The 23053-nt window shown below is 36.3% G+C and overlaps 1 protein-coding gene across 1 annotated transcript; it reads left to right on the top strand.

Moving 5' to 3' along the window:
• The first annotated feature begins 2555 nt into the window (after window positions 1-2555).
• LOC101292429 (cyclic nucleotide-gated ion channel 1-like) lies at window positions 2556-22003 on the top strand. The gene is made up of 7 exons (XM_004302687.1): window positions 2556-2773; window positions 2901-3285; window positions 3368-3586; window positions 4066-4346; window positions 20167-20278; window positions 21096-21359; window positions 21503-22003. Exons 1-7 carry the CDS (start codon window positions 2730-2732, stop codon window positions 21932-21934), a joined length of 1737 nt encoding a protein of 578 aa, XP_004302735.1. The 5' UTR covers window positions 2556-2729; the 3' UTR covers window positions 21935-22003.
• Window positions 22004-23053: the final 1050 nt, after the last annotated feature.

Raw genomic sequence — 23053 nt, 5'->3', positions numbered from 1 at the left:
TTTATATGAGACGACTTGGCCGGTATCAACTTGTCTTGTTCACAGCGGAGCGGATTCAGTACACCATGGTGCACTTAAACCAGTCACCTGTGCTAACAGACTCACAAACGATCGTTAACGACACAAAAATCAAAACCACAGTAAAAACTGAATCTTTCAATCTCTACCATCTGTCCTGTTAAAAAAACCCAGCCTCTCTAGCCACGCCTCTAAAGTTTGACCCCTCCCCAAGACGGATCTCGGGAGCGCAGGAGATGGCGGCGCCGTCGTCGCCTCCGCGTCACCGGTCAGAACCATGTCCTTTTTCCCTTCCACCGTCGCGGCCTCGTCATCGAGGTCCTCTGTGCCCGAGCACGACCGCCAGAAGGCCAAGACAATCAACTAGATGTCTAAGCCGAAGTGAACAAGCGAACGGCGGTGGCCGCTGGGGATATAAGACCGGACGAAGAAGATCTGTAGCGTATTGGGTTTTTTTTTTTTTTTTTTTGTGTGTGGTCAATCTGGGTTGAAGAGGGTTGATGTTCTGGTGTAGTTGATCTCATTTTGGCCTATATACACTTGATCTAAACGGCTCTGATCAAGCAAGTGTGGAAATCAACGGTTCAGATCGCATCATGTTTACATTTCTCTAAATTAAAGTATAAATTAATTTCTTTAATTCAAATACTTCCAATAATCATAACTACACAATGTACTTTATTAGTGAATGCTAATCTTGAATTTCATTTTGTGAATTATTTTTGAAATTCTAAATTCTAGACAAATATTATAACTTGTTCTCAAATAAATCTTTACGACAAATATTTATTTCCAAAATATTAATTTCAATCTCAATATTACATATTGCACAAAATCATTATATCTAATGTTTTGATAAAAAGGAAATTAATCATATAAATATGTATACCTTTTAACATCACCAGGAAAAGTTTATTATGACGTTGGTCATATGTGTTGATCAAAACTCGTATGTAACAAATTTAGCATATTGATCCTTGTTTTGACCTAAATTAATATGATCCACGCACCATACATGTATTTATCTTTGAATTTATTTACTAATAGCTCAAAGATAATAGTCGAAATTTAAAATTTTTAAAAATAATAGTTGAAGTTTGACAATTAGAGGATGTTGTCATAAACTATATTCGTGGCTTGAACCCACAATGAAAAATACATTTCAAAGTTTTATTTCAATAATGGGGATTCGAAAATGAAAATGCAAGGTTGAGCATCGTTACTAATAGCATCATATGTTTTAATATCATCATATAACATCTGTTTTTAGATAATATAGCTATTTAAAATAAAATAGAATGCACGCAATCGAGTTAGCTCAAACCCACAAAATAGTATCCAAAGTTATAAGAGATAATTTTGATTCAACTTTATTTGACTCATGTAGTTTGTGTCATTCTTTTTAAAAATGTAATTTGTTTACTTGCTTATTTTGAAGTTCATTGAAGAAATAAAAAGACACTAAAAAAATGTTCTAGCTAAAACAATCAAAATACGCGTGGACCGATGGTTTGAATTTACATGCCACACGTTACAAGATTCTCTTACAAGATTGATATTTGGTGATCGCTCCAAAATGTTCTTACTTCATCTTGATTCTTGATGGTTCAAGCAGTGCTACCTAAACGCAGAACGTTGTGGTATGAGTACGTGGTATGCTAGTCTTTGGGTACGCCGTGTGTTGGAATAATTAGTTAATTTTAATAAATTATTTATAATGAATAATATAATAAATAGATAATCACACCTAATCTTAATTCTAATAGCAAATTTTACACGTCTACCCCTTATTGCTTTTTGAACAAAAAACTAAAGAAGGATAAAAGCCTAAAATGTCTCACTAAGAAGTCTTAATTGTGTATCAAAAAAGGAAAACAAAAAAAGATTAAAAAAAAAAAAAGTACAAGCATCGTACAGATGCAAATCTTTCCAAAAAAAAAAGGGTAAATCACAAATATTTACCTTATTCTATGTACTTTTACCATGTTGACTGAAATTTTTTTGTCTTAATTATTGTTAACGGTGTTAACATCGGTGTTAGTGTCATGTAGTTGGACTAAATTAAATGAATGATTGTGATTGGTCAGTTATAGTTGGTTCACATGTATCTTGGTGCATACAAGAACTTTCGTGTTCACAGAGGGAATAAACTAATTAAAGAGCCGCCTAATATGTGACCTGTTCCCAGATGAGTATTATTAGAAAAAATAGATAAAAAAGACTTGGATTGATAAGAGAAGACCGGTCATGGCGTTAGTAGTTCGCCCTCTTCATTATTTCATGTCATTCTTGTGAAAATATATATAGTGCTGAACGTAGCTGAACTCAGTGGTTTTGAAGAAACCATCTTCTCATTCTTGCTTTTCCCAAATTTGGCCTCCATGCCCAGTAGAAAGCAGCTTACTGAATTGAGCCATCGATCAATCAGGTACGTGTGTGAAATTGCAGCTGAAATCTCTCTCTCTCAGTCTCTATATCTGCCTCGAGCGCTCTGAATTAAATTCGATCATTCACATTTTTTGTCTTTGCAACTCTATCAGCTTTGCAGCATGCAGTTCAAAAATGGAAGCTGCTCCATGATTAGATATTGATGCGATCAGCGATCCTCTAATAATCTGACTTGTGCCTATTTGGATTTACAGGAGTTAACGTGCATTCAGAATTTTGGGGTAGTACTCTTAGTTAACCATATATCGGCACGTAAATAATATATGGAGAAATCTGATCAATCAGTGGAGACCTCTGACCAACCAATGTGCGTTAGTTTTACAATCGTATCTCCTTTGTTTCTTTCTGATTCTGAATTTCTAATCATCAATTCATCATAGACATACGGCTGCAATTTAATATCTGGTTGTCCCTTGTCGTGTATTAACATTCAGTAAGCCAGCAAATTCTACTTCAGAGGACCTCGAAGACGACGACAGCTGTATCACGGAGGCACTTGGGAATCTGTATGGTATCTGTCTAGCGTGGATTTTGCCAATAGAACCATTGAACCCGATGTTCCTTTGCTTGGCAAGTATTATTCATATGTTGCTAGATCCTTTGTTCTTGTATGTTCCTCTAATCAACGAGGATATCAAGTGTGTTACGGTAGACAACAGATTGAAGATAGCAGCTCTTGTATTGCGATCAGTTTCAGACCTTCGTTACCTAGTCAGAATAATTGTTCGTATTAAGGATGGAGAGCGAGGTTTCCAGTCCCTTAAGAAAATAGCAAAGAGCACTGCAGTTGACACCGTCTCTCTTCTTCCTATTCCACAAGTAAGACCAAGCTTTACCTGACCAGTCTCTCTTCACATTCGAGTATTAGATTTAACATACGCATAATTATGACTGCATGCAGGTAGTAGTTTTAAGTTTCCTTCCAAATATGAGGGGTTTCGGCTCTTTGAAGATAATGAAGTTTCTCAACTCACTTATTGTATTGCAATATCTTGCTCGAGCTTATCCCTTGTACCGAATGTGTAAGGCCGGAAATGGTGAACGTAAAAATCCAAAGAGATTGCGATACAAAAGGTTTATGATTATATTAAATCTGTCGGCGTTCCTTCTTGCTAGTCATGTATGTTACTATCTTTACACTTCTTTTATTAATTGCTCAGTCAATTGCTTTAATATATATCTTGTAGTTTGGATTCAAATATATACACATTTTGCATCTTACTGCTGCTTTTTTTTTCATGTTTTTGAGCAATGGCATGATTGGTTAGCTTGCCTACAAATCTAGGTCATTGAATCTTAATCTTACTGGCAAGATTTCCCTTGCATTCAAATGTTTGGTAGCCAATTAAGGTGGGACCTACCGAAATGCAAGATTATTAATTGTGATCCTTCAAATACACTATATACTTCGCCAAAAAAAAAAGATACACTATATACATAATAGAGGTTTTATAGGAAAGCTATTGGATATGCCTTTGTATTTTGATCATAATCAAAAATGTATCTAAAGCAATCAAATTAATAGAACATCTATCATAATCGACTAATAATTAAGTTATTTTCAATAATTTGATTATGTTGTTGATGTATTCAATTTAGGTACTTGGAGCATTTTGGTATCTTTTCTCTATCCAACGAGAGATAGATTGTTGGGGATATGCTGGTAGATCTGATAACAGGAGTGACTTTAGTACTTTTTGTGATGAAAGTGGCTTAAAAAATGTCACACTTATACACATTCTCTGCCCTATAAATCCGCCGGATGCTACAAAATTTGATTTTGGCATATTTCTTTATGCTTTACAATCCGGGATGCAAGGATCAACAAACTTTCCACAAAAGCTATTTCAATGTTTCTCATGGGGCTTACGAAATTTGAGGTTTGCACGTACTAACCCCTTTACTCATAAATATTTGAAATGATCATAATAATTAGGGAAAAATTGAAGAATAGTTCTTTATTTCTTTCTTTTGCAGATTCTAGTATACTTAATAATAAAACGCGCGGCATACATGCAATAAAACTTTTATAAATGAATAATGTCGGGAACATGAAAAATTATTATTTTAGAGGGGTTATTATATTATCGATTAATCTTTATTAACAAAGCCATAAGGCCTTTTTGACTTTTTCAATGGTTAAATTTTTGAAAATCGGTTTATTAATAAGCAAAAATACAATATATTTTTTTTAAATTAAAGGGTAAAACTGAAATTATACAGAAAACTGAAATTAACTGCCCATTACATATCTATTTGTTTTTTTTTTTAAGAAAAAACAAATTGACATGTGCGAAGCACATGTTAAGATCTACTATGTCAATTTCTCCTTCAGACGACGAGCAATGTCCGTAGTTTGATAGAACTCATAGAAGTTATACGATATACAGTATTAACTCATCTGTCTCGTCTGTATACATCTAGATATTCAACAAACTGAAATTATATGTCGTTAGACAATAATTATAACAATATAAAAATGTCTTTGAAATTCCATTTATACAGCAAAAGTGAGTAACCGCATGTCATCTAACACCAATTAAAATGTCACTTATATGTCGTCTGAAATCGATCTCAGACGACATACACTATTGTATTCTTTAACTTTAAGACAACATATAAACATCGTTTGAAAGATGTAGAGACGTCAAATTCCATGGGGCTATCTGTTGTCTGATTTTGATTTTGATATCAATTCTATTGGATTTTAATAACTCAACAAAAGCATTTGCACAACATAATTCAAAAATCTCATATCCACTCTCACTGCCAAAAACCAACAAATTTTACAAAGAGTTAATTGTTCTAAAAGGACCTATAAGCTATAACATCAATAAATAAGTTATAATTTCTAAAATGACCTACAATACATCTTCATTCCATATATAAATTAATAACTACATAAAAGAAACATCAAACCAAAAATTAGCAACTACAATGGTGGGTGTACTCTAGAGGAGGCCAAGTGAAACAAGTGCCTATAGGTGGGAAGTTCTCTTGTGTACTCTTCATCCTCCAATTCCTGCAGTCATATAAAATTTGACTCAAAATTAGTTTGTGTTGCTTACTCGGTAAAAACAACAAAACTCACTGATTGGGTGAGTATTTCTAACTTATCATTTGTCAATCAAAGTCTCTTCTTTTGGTTTCAAAAGTCTAGAAATGTTAGCAATGAACATAAAACAATCAGAAATCATATAAATTAATGTTAGTATTTCTACATTTTTTTTATAACTTTTTATTAATATTAATAACTCACACACTTTACATACCTCTAGTGAGGTAGTGAGGTTTGAACTCATAACCTTAAAGTTGTTAGTTAAACACTTTAACCAACCAAGCCACAACTCACGTTCACGTCTCTATGCTTAGAGGTGTTACACATTCATAAGCTGAAACAGTTTCCACATTTTGTGGAGCCATTATGAGTTGAAGAGACATTGGAAAACCAACAGTCTGGTAAATTGGGCCTGGGCCCTTAATTCGGGTTGCGTTTAATCTAGATATGGGATCCAGGTTGCGCACTCGAAGGAGTTGGGAATTTAAATATGGTTGGCAACTAGGCCAAAACAGTTTTTGGGCCTGGGCCCGGAATTATTATGGTGTCTATTTAATTTCTGTTTACTTTCAGTTTATTTTTGGTTTTTAGATCTCGGCACTTTTCCACAGCAGGCGCCATTCCACACTCTCTTAAATCCAGTGTGCATGATGTTATTATCAATGATTTGTTACAGGAGAAATTTTTAAATGCCACGGGAGAATTGCGTGGCAGTTTGACGTGGTTTTACATTCCATTTAAATTTAGACATGTGAATTTTTTACAACTAAAACATAAACTAATATTTTCTATGTTTTGTGAAAAGACATTCATGGGTATTTAGTGAATTCAAACTAGGGTTTAGGGTTTTAGGGTTAGGGTTTAGGGTTTTAGGGTTAGGTTTTAGAGTTTAGGTAATAGGGTATAGGGTTTATGGTAGAGTGATAGGGTTTAGGGTTTAGGGTTTAGGGCTTAGGGTTTAGAGTTTTAAAAACAACAAAAAACCCGAAATGGCCTTTGACAAAATAGCTGAAATAATTTTTCATGAAGAAAATCTAAATGTCTATATCTGAGTGGAATGTAGAACCACGTCAGATTACCACATGGTTCTCCCGTAGCACTGAAAAACTCCTCACATATTACTAATTCTAGAATACTTTATTATTCTTCCCCAGTTTATCATCAAGCCATTTGTGTGGCTCCCCGGTTAGAACACTTTATTGTTTTTAATTATGTAACTGTTGAAGGAGAAAAGATAACGAGAATAACTGTCTACTCATTCATTGATAGAAAGGCCTATTTGTAGGCATTACATAGAGTCTCCCGAAGAATCTAGAAGATCTATCAACTGTAATTTATTCTAATAAGAAAACTGGATTAACCAATCCTACGTGTATTAGGGCAAGACACATAACAAAAGGACAGAAATATAATTTCCTTAAACACTCCCCCTTGTGTTGCGTCCCTAATACGATATGGTGCTTATGGTGTTGCCTCGGTAAAAACCTTGCCAAGTAAAACAAAAACCTCGTGGGTAAAACAAAAGACTTGGACGAAGGGAAAAAGAGCACAACGCACCAACTACAATTGAAGATAACATGTGAAGCAAGTAGACTCCCCCTGATGTCTACACAACGACTCCCCCTGATTGGTAACTCAATCTCGGAGTACAGATAAACGGCGCAAGCCAATGCACTTCACATACTTCAAAAGTAGACTTGGGCAACGATTTAGTCATTAAATCCAACCACATTCACTACGCCAAAAATGAGTTTTTACAGCCCACAATGCATGCCGTAAAAGCCTTTTTACGGTGTACAAAAGTTGGCAATAAAAGCTCGGGCCGTAAAAGACTAATATCTTTTACGGTGTGCAAAAATACGTCATAAAAAAACAATTAACACGTCGTAAAAGTAATTCCATAAATGTCATTTAGGTCATTTACAACCCTCTTTTAAGGCGTACATTGCAGGCCGTAAATAATGTATGTTCAAATTAAAAAAAAATATTCTTACTCAAATGTCATACTCAAATTACCATCAATATACTAATGTCATTTACAAAGTAACAATTTAGAATGTATTAATGTAACTCATTACATCAAGCTAGTAAGCAAATGACCAAACAGAACTTAAAGCACATTGAAGTTAATTACCTATGCTACAACAAACACTGAGGGTAGTAATGGACCACTCCACATCTCTATGGCCCCCAATTCCAAACTTCCAAGTGGGGAAACACTGGTGAACCCTGAAAAGAAAAATTGATAACACTAATAAGTCTCCAATGTGAGCAATTCATATCATCAACACATTTTCCATGCAAGGTAAAAATGTACTCACCTTTTCAAATAAAATGAGAGGTTGTTTAATCTGAATAGAGTGAGAGTCAGACTCTTGGTTTTCTCGACAAAGTGAAAGCTCCCCAGCTACAATCTCTACTTCACCACATTCATCCACTTCCAAATCTTGGAGTGAAGGCCACTGTGAAACATGCTTCCCAGGATAGATGCTCTTCAAGTTGGGCAGGTGTGAGAATGTCAACTCTGTTACTTTTGGGAACACAAACTTTGGCACTGTTTCCTGCCTCACTTCCATCTGAAAAATGTATTTCAATTTGTCACAATGGTTTATATCAAATACACCTAGATTTGGAAAGCAGCTGAAAGTTTTCAGTTTTTTGGTTAATGCGTCATAAGTTTCTTTAAACTTTAGTCCTTCGTATTTGAATACCACTTCTAGTAACGGGCAGCACTCCACATACAAGGCCTGTAGAGAATCCAATCTTTCGGAAATACAAGGCACAAATAGATTAATAAGGCTGACGCACTTCATCACAGTGACATTTCTAAGCCAACAAAAAGAGTCTGGAGCAAGTTGGTTTTGCCATACTGCCTTCAACTTAGGTAGCTTACGGAGCCTTAACGTCTCCAAGCTAGGAAATGATACCTGCAAGTATGCATACATGCACATTCAACTTAATTATGGCCTCAATAACAAATCAAGACAGGTAACTTTAGCAGACATAAAACAAAGAAAAATTAGAGTTATAACTTATAAGTTGTGCACCTTTTTGTCGAAAAGATAGCAAGGATTTTAGTTTAGAAAAAATGTTATCCATATTGTTCTCTTCATCGTCTTCTTGTACGGATACTATCTCCTCCATGCTTCCACAATTTCTTATCTCGAGAGTACTGAGACTTCGATCTAGACTTCTGGCCACTGAAGACGATAACAAGAACTTTATTTCATGACAGGCAACCACTTTCAAGGTTGTTAATCTGGAAAACACAACCTGTAGCACAAGTTATTGGGGCATATATCAGTGGATCAATTCTCAAATTTATAGTAGGAAAGACAAATGCAAACTGTTTTAGTGGTGAGCCGAAAATAATTTTGTTCACTTTTCAACAATGCTTTTGGAATGACCAAGCAATAAATTAGGTCCGCATTTTCAATTTCAAAGCCTTCATAATACGGATATTGACAACAAATTGATATGGAGCAAAAATTGAATTTGCTTAAACATTTGGAACTCAACGTACTGCCAAACTAAAACAAAAGTAACTTACCTTCGAATCAATGATGCATGTAGAATCTAGTTGGATTAGATAAAGATGCTTCACTTTCCGAAAAGCTTCTCCTTCTGATAATCGATAGGCAATTTCATTAACATTATCTCCCCCTCTCAAGCTCAACTCTTCAGATCTCTTCACCAACGTCTTTAGACCTTTGTCCAATTCGTCACCGGTAGTGAACTCGAGTGCCAAGGTGTTCACGCTCCTTACATCATAATTATATATTGCGCCAATATATATATGGAATGATTGGAATCTTTCTACTTTTTCGGAGAACACTATATGGCACGGGGAACAACAACTCCAAAATATCCAAAGGAACATAATGAATCACACTAGTCCAAAATCGAAATCCTCAAATCCGAATACAACCTAAAACGACAACATTATCTTCTTCTTTCACCATTCCATACCCTATAACACTCTACATGCATACCTCTACCATTAATGACCAATGCAACCTACATGCATTACCACTATAAATCCATAATCTTGATGCTTCAAATGATCAATAATGTAACCATTTTCAACAGCCATCGACAATTATACTTTAGAAAATCTAGATTAGATTCCATAAAGCCATTCAATACACAAGTCAATTCATCACAAACAAACCAAAAAAAATGAAAACAAACCTTAGAAATTTCCACAAACAAAACGCACAGAAACACTTAGAAACAAAACACACAGAGAAACACTTAGAGATTCTCACTTGGTGACCATTCTGGTGATGAAGTCGTCGTATTTGATCTTGCCATCTTTGCCCACATCGACCTCGCGACAAGGTGGCGATGTAGCGGTCCTCAGCCGAGAACCCAAACTCTGCCTTCCTCCCTAACCACCATTGCTGCTTCCAAAGGCGTCACCAAAAAGCTTTTGGGCTCCACCTGAACTCGACGAGGTCGCCGGAAGCTCAAGAACACTGTCGCCGGAAGACTTCGACGGGAACCCAAAAATATGCAGAAAAATAGAGAAATAGGATTAGGGCTCTAATCTGGAAATTGAAGCTCAAGGAAGAGTGAAAACGAGAGGGAAGTGATGGGTTTACCTTCACGAAGCACGAGCTCACCGGAGAGAAAGAGATTCCGACAGAAATCAGATTTGGGGGTTAGGGTTTGGACTTCAATTTGAAAATTCTATGGTTCTAAGTCGAATTGGTAGGTAGAGGAAGGTGAAGAAGAGGAAGACAAACATTTTGGTGGTGGTCTTGCGGCATGCGTCGGCCGGAATCGGCTACGCCACGCCGGAGATGGCGGAGGCAGGCGGAGAGGGGGAGAGAGAGAGGTCTAGGCTCGGGTCAACACGAGTTTGGGTTTTGACCAATAATAAACTCTCTCTTCCCTTTTATACTTGAGTCCACGGTTAAAACCCTAATACGGCGTGCAACAATTGCACGCAGTAAATACCTTATACTTATTAACGGCGCGCAATGAAGGAACGCCGTAAATACCTCTTCATTTACGGCGTGTTTTTATTGCAAGCCGTAAATAACTCGAGACACAATCTCATTTACGGCGCACTTACGTAGCACGCCGTAAATAACTTTACATAACATTATATTTACTGCATGCTTTAAATGCACGCCGTAAATGACCCATTTTTACGGCACGCATCGATACACACCGTAAATTTTAGGCGGTAAAAGCCCTGAATTCTTGTAGTGATTATCCTTAGATCAGACCTGCTATACTTAGCATTACTTTTATCTTTAAGGAGAACGTTGCCTAACAACTCAAAACATAAGTTCGTGTTGAAAATCAGATTCACGTGTGGCATGACCTTTGTGTACTTAATCAGTCATAACTTATTCGATACAATAGATACGGACGAACCGTATAAAGTTCTGGAAATTAGACACACGTAGCTTTCCAACTTAGTTCATCTTGGGCTGATCACAAAGCTTTGTCGAATTTGACTGTTCTGCAAATGCAAATTCTCGGACAGATCCGTCCTACTTTACGAAAATAGCCATAAATCACTCAATATGATAGATGTGATCAAATGGTTGGTTTTCCTGGAATGTAGACACATAGACTTTTCCAATGGTACCAATTTCACCATTTTCCAACTTGTGGGCTATCATGTAGGTCCTGTGGAAGTTGACCTACGAAACTGGGCAAATTCTGATTTCGCATTTGATGTGTGTTTCTGTAGGGATGAATAAGCCTGAACCTTTCATAGAAGGAATCACTGCCATTACATTAGCGTTGCGTGGGCGCATCCGGCCACTACCTTTGTATTCCTTCACACTCATCTAAGAGGGAGCGAAGCTGCTCGACCGCTAAGGAAAGAATTGAAAGACTAAGGAGAACTTGGCCTTACAAGTTTATAGTGAATGAGATGTCGAGTCAAGCATATTATAACAAGTACATGAATGTTCTACCGTACTTAGATGGAGAATTTCTCATAAGACTTCATCATATGAAAGAAACAGGTCTTCTCAAGACTTCGACCGATCAAGGGATACATATAGGCATAACTTTATCGTCCTTTAGCTTGCCTTAAGCCGACCGATGAATAAGCATCATCAATAACGATCCTCATTTCGAGACCAAGTATTCCCAAGATCCTTTCATTCTTAATTTTGGATAAGTGGCATCTCTTAGTTTAACAAGAGTTCATCACGATTCATCCAGAATTTACACGCAAATAAGCATAATTATTCATATCCCTTCCCTAATCAAGTAGATACTTAGCAAATATCATGCAAACGCTCTATGTGGTCAGGAGCCACTTGATTTGGGTGAAAAACAGATCTATTCAAGATCTTTATGTACATCTCTAGTTCTCAAGAGAAATAAGTTGTGACCACAAGCTGCATGTTCAGTTTTTCGAAAACTACCAAACTGACAAGGTAGTGGAGTACAATGACATCCATTACGAGAGTATATCTCATCGTAGTCGATTCCAGGGTGTTTGTGAGAGACCTTGCGCCATAAGGTGAGTCTAAACTCTTTTTCTCACGACGCTTTCTAACAAAGACATAACTGATAGAGTTTACACTTGGGGTGTCGGTGTCATCTAACCAAAGCACTATCTCTTTGTTTAAACTGGATCGCATCTTTCCATTTAGGCCAATCTACAACGTTGGTATTTTCTCAACGAAGTATGATTCGATATCAAACTCATTAAACCACGTCATCATGTACACCGGTGTAATTTCTAAGTGTAGAAATCTCTATATGGATTGGAATTGATATTGAGGCGTCCCCCAATGATAACCATAATCCAGAAATAACTGACTAATGAGTATCATTGATCAAGTGATCAAGTTGTGCCAAACTCGTATTTTTCCTTGGCGAGTGTGTATCGAACCAAGTGGCCTCCCACCTAAACCATGGGAGCCACGGCCTAGTGACACCATCTACCACATTTGTGGTGTCACCATGCCACCATCTGTGGGTGACGACATGTCCTCTTATCCGGACATCAACATGCCTTCTTATCTAGACATCAACATGTCCTTATCTGGATATCAATCCTTGCAAGCATGTTTGCAGCATGTATATGTGATCTCGCACTTTAGGGAACTTGATGAGACACAGTAGGGACAAACCACGACAATTCCAAGTCGTTCTACTTGAACATTCTTGTTCATATCTCCCCCTAACGACGGGAAGACTGGCTCATCAAAGTGACATGAAAGAGATCGTTTGTCAAGGTTCTTATATCAGCGGACTATAGTTGGAAGCTCATGTCTTATTCAAAGACAATATTCATCAAATAACCCATCATTGTGCACCTGTGGAGGCGCAATTTGGTACATACAACATGTGGACGATATAGATTGCAGAACGTTAACGCAATCTGTTAACAAATATGCATACAGTTACAACCGTAACCTAAAGATTTGAATGATGATGGGTAAAGATGAATAAGTAAAACTATGACCCTGCTACAATCCGTAGTCGTTGGTCTTACAGGTCCAAAAACAAACTGCTGGCCTCACCCTCGGGACCGGTCAAAAAAGAAACCGGTTGAACCGACCGCAGGCATCACCGGACCTTTGTTTTACACTTCCTTTAACGGTTCACTATCCTCCAGCACTCCAAACGCTACCAAATTTTGTAAACAGGTAGACATGGGCGTTAGCATTGCAAACCCGCCAGCGTCGACGACAGAACCGGCCGAAAAGGTGCCGAACCGGCAGTCGGAGTTTTCTGGACATCCGTGAACACTTATGTTGAGCGTTCACCACCTTCCAGATCTCCAAATGCCACCAAATTTTGAGAATAGGTAGACTTGGATGTTAGAAATCAGTGGCCGCAAACAGAACCTCAAGAACCAGTCTAAAAGTTGGTGAACCGGATCTCACAATGACTAGTCCGCAAGCTGAAAAACCGAAAATTCTATGTTTTGTCAACTTTTCAATCATTTTTAAGGTTCCCCATAACATTCGATTGTTATGGCTTGAGTTAAACCATTGTGAACATCATCATAGCGTTATTATGCCTCAGAGTGAACAATGAGAAGTCATCTAGGCCAATATCTTATGTATCATTCTTGTAGAATCACTCATAGACATTGTAATTAATGTCTTATTGAGTGAACAATGACTCAGCATCTTGTTTATATGCTAGCCTCTACATTTCATTGCCTTTAGCGTAGGAGGGTGTCGCTCCTAATCTTTGCTAAAGAATAGGCTTTACAAAATAAGTAACGAGCATGGCCAATGTGAGATCATAGGGGGTTCTTTTGCGTCATATTTGCTTATGAAAGCATGAGTACTGCCTCCATTGTATATGAGGATGACACGAACGGCTTTAATACCATCCATAAGCCGTGAGCATTGCTCATAGCTCCACCAAGTTTTACTGTGGTGATCTTTTATCTCAATGGTTACTTTGCTTAAAAGAAAGGATGTCCGTGAGAGTCTTTACTCTTTAGTTTACGGATCATCAAAACACGTCCAAAATTGTCCCGGACGATTTATGTTAAAGCCTACATAAGTCGATGTCTCCATTCTCATCATTGGTGACAATAACCGATTCAATTAACCGAATCTTAGTGACTCATCAATGTTGCGCATTCATTATAGTGATACATAAGAAATCCTCATCAATTCTCACAATGTGTTTCCAAGTGATAAACGTTGGCATGAATACCATTAAGTCATAACACGGTTCGATTGCTTTCTTATGCGTAAATAACATATGTGACTTGAATCATAACGCCAGTAGGCATTGAAACTTAAGCATTAATTCACTCTGATTATTTGTGATGATCTAGTCATCGAAGTCACAACGGATTTATAAAACACCAAATCCATGAGTAGTTATCTATTCCTTGCAAAAAGCTAAGCACTCAATCTCGCTACAACACATTCATATACCAGAATGTAGAGACAATAGTCTTATGTCAAGACATAGAAACCGAAAGATGTTAACAATTTCAATGGAGATTGAAAAAAAGGTATTGAAATCCTTTAGAGTGCGTTACATGACATATAATACTACAAAGATGGACAAAACAAGGCTTAAAAACATGCCAAAATTTGGCAAAATTAGTCGTGAGCACCCACGGCCCACTGTTGGATCTTGTATAGAAAGAAGAGGATTTTTCAACATCCAATTTTAGATGACATTTAGCGTAACGCAAATTCCTTTTTGCAATTGTGAATCCGCTCAAGAGTGTAGAAGACTACTCTTATTTGTAATGTTTTTGCAAAAAAATTGACATTACAAATCCTCTTTTGATCTAAAAACGATGTGCATTGCGCTACATCATGATATGCCAAGTGTGCATTGCGTCACACTTGGTGTGATTTCAGCCTTTATAAACACCACCTTATAATAACTGGTGGTCTAATGTACTCCAATGTAGTGTCATGTTATAATACGATATATTGCATTAACATAGATCGAACCAGAGCAAATTTCTGGGGTGCCCAAGTCAAAGTCGATGGGATACGGCCGGCAGAAAACGTTAGGGTTTGTTTTCTTTTTTTTTAGGGTTTCATCATCAAGCTCGGGTTAGAGCACAGTGCCGATAACGTGTTGAAGGAGAAAAGATAACGCTGTCTACTCATTCATTGATAGAAAGGCCTATTTATAGGCATTACATAGAGTCTCCCGAAGATTCTAGAAGATCTACACTACAAAAAAAAATTCAGTTAGCCACGGCAAAATGCTGTCGCCAAAAGCCATTTTGCCGTGGCCAAAGAGCAACGGCGACGGCTTAGTGACGGCATTTTTTCTGTCGCCGTTAAGGGCGTGGCCGTTGCTTTTGGCTACGGCAACAAGCCGTTGCCAAATGGTAGCGACGGCATACAGTGACTGCAAAGGCCGTCGCAAAGTTGTATTTATGAATTAAAAAAAAATTATCTGACAAGCATATTAGCTGGCCAGATTTTCATTTTTTTTTTTGGACAAAAGCTGTGCAAAAAGAAATTAAACATATTAGAACAAGAATTGTTACATTGAATTAAATGTCTCAAAATTACTGCCAATCTTACAACAGAACTATTAATACAAACACATCAAGATCTAAGTGTTTCTATCAATTAGTTCCTTGACACAAACACAAAACCAACTAAGTGCAACCAACTAAGCCAAAGTTTCAATTGTATATCACTATACCAGCAATAGGGATTCTTTGGTACCTACTGCTTGGCTTCCATCAGTGTCATAAACATCTTGAACATCGTAGCTATCTCAAATACATATGACCACATGCATCTTTGTCAAACCTGAAAGGAAAAGTTCAGTTATAACATCTATCAGACTGAATATTTGGGAAGTTTGAACTTCAGCTATTGAATTACTAACAATGAATCTCTGAGACATGATAGAGAGGAATAAGTTCTTAAAGCAGCAAAATCTATATGGCATGACAATGACTAAACATACATTAGTTATCTCAGTATGGTAGAAAAGGTATCAATTGCAAGAAAATTCAGTCAGAAAGGACTGAATTTAACTATTCACCCAAGTTTCAATTGTTTAGTCCAGAGAAAATACCAATTATCCAACTTGTGAATTTCTAAATAAGAATCAAATTAAAATAGCAAGCAAGTCATATGACTGGTATAAGATACAAATAAATATTATAGAAATAAATTCCAATGTGCCTCTCTCGCTAACAGAGAGATATGGAAAGATAGCGAAACAAAGAAGAAATAAAGAAGAGATATGCCACAATACCTTTTTATTAGATAAGTTGGTGGAACTTGTTATAACACCACAAGATAGTTCCTTATCAGGTAGGGTGTAAAGATCTTCATTGTACATATCTACCATATCAACCAATTATCCAACTTGCGAATTTCATAAATAAGAATCAAATTAAAGTAGCAAGCAAGTCATATGACTAGTATAAGATACACATAAATATTATAGAAGTAAATTCCAATGTGGTTCTATCACTAAGAGAGAGATATGCAAAGATAACGAAACAAAGAGGCGCTACACACAGAAAAAATGAATTCACCTCATTGAAGTATCTTATGAGCAGATTCTTTATGATCTTAATATGTATGTACCAATTGCAAAAGATCTTATGAATTCACCTCAACATGTAAAGATCTTAAAATTTACATACCAATTGCATCTGTAAATCTCATACTCAAATGACTCTTCTATCATATATAAAATGTCAGGGATACTCACTTCTTTTCGTGCTTATGTTTCGCAAGGAGCGAGAACCATAAGACCATAAGAACTTTTCTCAAACTGCTCCACCATTCTCCTTCATTGTATCAAATGCACCTATATTCCTCCAGAATTCACAATACCATCAGAGGCCTCACAAACATAACACACTAAAACCTGGAATATATTTTCTAAGGGGTTTAAACACCATTAAACAAACTTGGGGCAGTAGGCAACGGGTAAAATCATAATTTTCACAAAGCATAATTCTATCTTAACAAAGAATAAATTCAGAGCAAGCCCTACCAAATTAACACCTTAAGTTACTAATACATATATTTTTCAGCTGAATCCAAACAAGGGTTAATAAACATGAACAACGTACATACAAGAATTGCAGCAGTAATTGGAACCAAGAGCAATAATAAGAAGCAAAATATTAGAACCTCGTTGCTAGTAAAGCGTAAAATATTAGAAAGCCAAACCTTTCAAAAAAATACTGCCAAGGAAAAACTCAACAGATCTAAAATCATTCATATATATTCCTCACTCAAACATGAATCTTGATTGGCATAAAGAATGTAAACCGTTCATATATATTGAACACTAAATCAAGTTTACCATGAATCAAAAGCTCAAACTGTGTTCACACCAAATAAGCTTACCTTACACGTGAACCAGAACCCTTCTCCTTGGTCATGGGCATCTTGTCAAGCTGATCCCAGACATACTCAAATATTTGTCGTTAGGACATAAATATTAAATACAAATGAACTAGAATAGAGGATAACTTACAGTCAATTTTCATTTGTGTACCAGCTGAATGAGAATAGTTATTCAGATATGCTAGTTACCAGCAACTATATTCAATTTCACACACGACATATTAAGTGTTAAAATTGGAGTGTGCTACAATTATATCTGATAGTATTATGTGTTTTCTGATATCACAATACTAACAGAAGATGAATCTACAAGCATTATACATGTCTAGGCATGATGCTCCCCAAGTCATTGACAATTAGTTCAATCCACAGGTTCAGTTTTCATTATGGCAAGAAATCGTTTTAAAATGTGGTATACTCCATAGAATTATTACATCACAATCATCCAATGGAACCCATTGGTAAATCAACATACACAAAATGGTACTTGTCCGAGGTGTATCACTCGCAGATATTCCACGGAGAAAGCAAACAAAGAAAAGAGAGATTATCTAGAACATATACGGGCTTGTTACTACATTCTATCAACAATATACTTGAAAGAAAATTAAAAGTCTAAGCTTTTGTGTATTAGTCTCAAGTCTACAGGGTAAACAACATGAAATTACCTGCTGAATATTGTTTAGCAAATCTCTCCCGAGCGTATTTACAACCCCTGCATCAAAATCCAGAGAACAAAGCCAAAACCCCACCCAATCAGATCCTGGAAGGCCAAAACCCATAGATCAAGCGTCGGTCGTCCTCATAGAGGAGAGAGAAAAGCATAGAGGAGAATTCTGGAGGAAAGAGACAATGGATCTGGAGGACTCTCTCCTTTATAACCGATCTCCGACCACCGGGGTGGACTCAACCATCTTCTTCGCCTTCCTGCTATGAGTCATGGCCAGGCTGTGTCCTCCGGCCATGACTTTGTCTAGTCCACCAAGACCACCCCGAGATGAGCACAAACAAATCTTTGCAGATTCATGCTCTAGAGATTTGTGGAGAGAGAGAGAGTGAGAGGGAGAGAGAGAGGGAATTAAGAGATAGGGTTTCAAACTTTCGATGAGATCGAGGGAGAGGGATGCGGCTTTGGGAGAGCGAGAGAGAGAAAGAAACGACTGCAATTCTCAAACGAGTAACAAAAAATTTTAACCTAGTCATACCGCATTTTTAGCCACGGCTCTTAACCTGCTGTCGCTAATGCGACGGCGTTCGTTTGCCGTTGCAAATTTCATATTTTTTAGTCCACGGCTTACCAGTTGCCGTCGTAAAGTTGTATAAATTTAGCGACTACACGTCTGCTGTCGCTGCGCCGTCGCAAATATTGGACTAACGGCGACGGAAAAACTGAGCCGTGGTAAATTTTGGTGGCTAACTGAATTCTTTTTTGTAGTGCTATCAACTGTAATCTATTATAATAAGGAAACTGGATTAACCAATCCTACGTGTATTAGGGCAAGACTTATAACAGAAGGACGGAAATATAATTTCCTTAAACAGCAACTTTATTTTCTTTATGATGTAACCGCAAAATAATTTATTCCTAATTAATAAAAGAGAAATTTTATGTACACATTCATAAATACTAAATACACATACCTTATTTTTTTTATACATCTAACGTCAAAAAGTTTAAGTATATTAAATTATTAAAAGAGGTCTATATTAATGAGATAATATTATTGAAAAAACTTGAAATACACTACATCTCACTTTAACGATTTCTTTTCTCTACATGAATGAAGTTTCAAACTTAAAACTTGACAATAGGCATATTTTTAACCGAATGGATCGATGATTAATCATGGTCTGATGGGCAAGAGCTTAATGATTCATAATAATGGATTCTCCCAACAGATGAAGGTTTTTGGTTGGCTTGGACCATGCAATGACTTAGAATGGTATTTTCCATCCTGCAAACAAGTGGAGTATCCATGCTTGAGGTTTTCAAGCAGAAGAGACTGGTGATCTAGTTTGACATCTGTTTTGCAATGATCTAAAACATGTTTGGGTGCAAAACGTCCAAAATAATAAATATGCAAAGGATTCTACATATGATCAATCATGGTGGAGCAGTTTGAATGCTCTTGAATTTGTAAAGAAAAAATAATCTTCTCGTTGTTTAGTAAGGATAGAGAAAACTTTTATTTTCTTTCTAAGTCGAGATGATATAAAAAAAGAATAAATATGTATTTAAAAAATATATATGTGCTACAGGAAAAATGAAATTGGACTGGTCTCCTCATTTCATTAGAAACCCTCTATATATAGAGGTTGATTACAATAATAATTACATGCACATAATGACGTTATTCAAAACTAATAACAACGTACATGATAACTAATAAGACTAATTGAACCGTTACATCTATTGATCAATAACTTTCTAATTTACTCTTCGTTAATTACTTTGACGAAAACACACTTAAGATATTTTTCCTTCAACAATATAGTAGTATTGGTATATTTTAAATGAGGGTAGTATATGAAGTTTAAAGATGTGTGTCTAGTAAAATGTTAATATTATAAAATTATTTAGCGGTATATTAAGTGTGAGATGTGTATTTAATATTTAGTCATGTATGAATAAAATTTCTCTTAATAAAAAGTTTGTCAGCTAATTTAAAAAAAGAAGAAGATAAAAACGTTGTTGCTTGTATAATATAAAACTTCAAATAATAAATCATTGTCACAATATAAAATTCAAAAACTTCACCGTTCAAGAAACATTAATTGTATTTTATCGAAAAAAACTTGCTTAATTGTATTAATGTATCGTTTGTTTCGCAGTTCCTTTGCTTCGAACCTTAACGGCAGTACTTATGGATGGGAAAACTTATTTGTGGTCTTTATCTCTATAAGTGGCTTGGTACTATTTATGTATCTTCTTGGAATTGTGCAGGTTAGTAATGACATGTAATATCCACGAGCTAAATAAATAAAGTCTTTAACAGTGTTTTCTGAAACTATATTGTTTTTTTTTTTGTTGAACAGATCACAGAATACAGAAAGTAGCTAGAGTCTAGAGAAAGCAAAACTATTGACTACTTAGGCCATGTTTGTTTCATGGAATCAAAGTAGTGGGAAAGGAAAGTGATTACTTTCTTGTGTTTGGAAACCTAAGGAAAATAGGGGGAAAAGAAATTGGTTCCCAATTGTAAGGAAAATAGATAGGAAAGTTGTTCCCTCCACCCAACCCAATAAATCACTTTCCCTCCCAATTTCTTGTAATTATTACACCATTTTTTATTAAATTGACCCCACTAAGTTAATGTTTACCATTTTTAACCACATGTTTTTTTTTTTTTAAAATTATAGGATTTTGTTTTCTTTCCTAGTGAGTACCAAACACTTAAAAAGAAAATAAATAGGAATTATAATTTCCATAGTAATGGAAAATGCAAAGAATTTGGTTCTTTTCCCTTCCTTTCTATGAAACGAGTCCTTACAGTACTACAAATCTACAATTACTGTAGTAACAATCAAAAGAGGTTTCAAACAAATTAATTTAATTACTACAGAAACACGACTTGATTACATTGAGCACCAAAATGTTTAATTTCACAACTCAAAAGTCTTAGAAGTTAAGTTAGAGGGTGTTGAAAAACTTCACATGTGATCTAAAAATATCTTCACATGTTAATTAGTTATATATTGTTATCCTATATCTCATATTCCAGGCTTAATGAGTTGAACCTATCCTATCTGTTGTGAAATAGACATATATGCAGGGAACAGACATTTCAGATAGTATTCGAGAGAAGACAGACACCATAAAACTCATGTTACTTGAATATGCCCTCCCTAAGGAAATGGAATCAAAAGTGAAGCTAGTGGTTAAAGCAAGACTTGAAAATGATGAAGATCTTGTTGTAGAGAATATGTTTTCGATTCTGTCCAATATGTTTTCGAATCTGTCCTCAGATTATTATGAAGTAGCTACGGACATCAAATCCAGTCTCTTCATGGATAAGCTCAAGAAAGTAAGTTCTTTTTCTCACTTTCCCACCTTTGATTTTCTCATGATGGAGATCATTTTTACAAGATTTTTGTAATACGTTTTTCCTTATACAAATTTGTCAAACCCTTTTGTCCTTAATTTTTCTACATGGAAACTTACCCTTAGGTCGACGGGCTTCAAGATAAGGATGAAGTTTACAGAGAAATCTGTAAGTATCTTGAGCCAATGATCTACAAGAAGGGACGCTACATTATTCGAGAGGGAGAGCCACTTGACATGATGTTCTTCGTCACATGGGGCACTGTACTCACATATGCAACTAATAAAAATGGAGGATCAAATGGTTCTTCAGGCACTATCCAACAACTTAAGAAAGACGGACATGATTTGTACGGAGAAGGGCTTATCACTTGGGCAGAAGGACCTTGCGAATTGTCCAACTTACCAATCTCTGACATAACTGTCAAGTGCCACGACAAAGCTGAAGTCTTTGCTCTCCAAGCCAAAAATTTGAAGTTTATTGCCTCTAAATTCCCGAGTCAATTCAACATGGACAGCAGTCTCACCATAGCTGTCGATAATGGAACTGTGAACTAATTTACTTCTCTCATTCATGTAAATGGTTTGTATTTTATTAAATTTCCGGATGTACGTGTATGTTTTGCTACATGCATCGCAGGACGTTCAATAGCTCAAGGCTTCTATCCAGTTCAAAATAAAAGTACTTGAAGGTGTGAATCTCTGTTAATTAACTTTGGCAGTAGTACTCGATCTCCAACGTCCTTGGAATGACAGAGAGGGTGTTCATTTTGATATGCATATAACAGGTTCAGAATTCATTAAATTTCATCAATTATAGGGGAAAGAATTTAATTAGCAGAGGTAAGAGGGTGACTTCAAATTGAAACCTAATTAGGTTGAAACTGAACATAACATAACGTACTGCTCCAATGTTTAACATTATGATTCTAAAGGTTTTATTTTCTTCTTGTATATATGACTGTGTCTGACGCCCATTTACATTATAAAGTGCAAGTGAGCTCAAATTATGAGGTTTTCATTCCCATGAGAACTCCATCCTAAACTCGTACGTCTTAACCACCGTACCCGGCCCAGAGTTTCTTTCCCTTGTCATGGAAGAAAGAAACGAAGATTTGGAGAAATCTTAGTCTGGACTCGGGACATCTGAATGTCACAGTTTGCATCATGATCATTCATTAACAGTGAACCACTTTCGGTTAGGCTAGGGTTACGTCTTGCTCAATTTGCATGTATTACATTTTTCACCAGACCATGCCAGGAAACTCTGTTTAACACTTTATGGTCTCCAAACCTTTACATACTAATTAATCAGCAGCTATATGCAGCGTAATATGTTACAAGGATAATAAGGGATAAAAGGTACAAATCAAACAATAAATGTCAAAACCAGATGTTGAAGCACTACTTCAATCAGATGTTGCATGTGCAGGATCACCAGGTCATCAGGGGAAAGGAAGAGATGAACAGCTCTACTTATTCAGAAGTACTGATATAGCCATAGAGGCCATCATATATGAGAGAGTCTGTTTCTTGTTTGTGGTGATAAGAGTGTCGATATACCTGTGATGTAGGGGCCGGGGCATCACAGTGCATCCTGTATTCACACTCACTTTAATAGCACGTGAATAACGATTTTAGCGGCGGAAACGTGAATATCACCTCCCTTCTAGCTAG

This window comes from Fragaria vesca, linkage group LG6 (genome assembly GCF_000184155.1).
Source record: "Fragaria vesca subsp. vesca linkage group LG6, FraVesHawaii_1.0, whole genome shotgun sequence".
NCBI classification, from domain to species: Eukaryota; Viridiplantae; Streptophyta; class Magnoliopsida; order Rosales; family Rosaceae; genus Fragaria; species Fragaria vesca.
This window is presented reverse-complemented; position numbering and strand designations above follow the sequence as displayed.

Bases quoted from the DNA above. Each gene is read 5' to 3' on its own strand.
- LOC101292429 (XM_004302687.1), top strand. From the start codon at position 2,730: ATGGAGAAATCTGATCAATCAGTGGAGACCTCTGACCAACCAAT. The intron at 3,286-3,367 runs GTAAGACCAAGC...GACTGCATGCAG, and splicing joins CTCTTCTTCCTATTCCACAA to GTAGTAGTTTTAAGTTTCCT. The intron at 20,279-21,095 runs GTTAGTAATGAC...GTTGTGAAATAG, and splicing joins ATCTTCTTGGAATTGTGCAG to ACATATATGCAGGGAACAGA.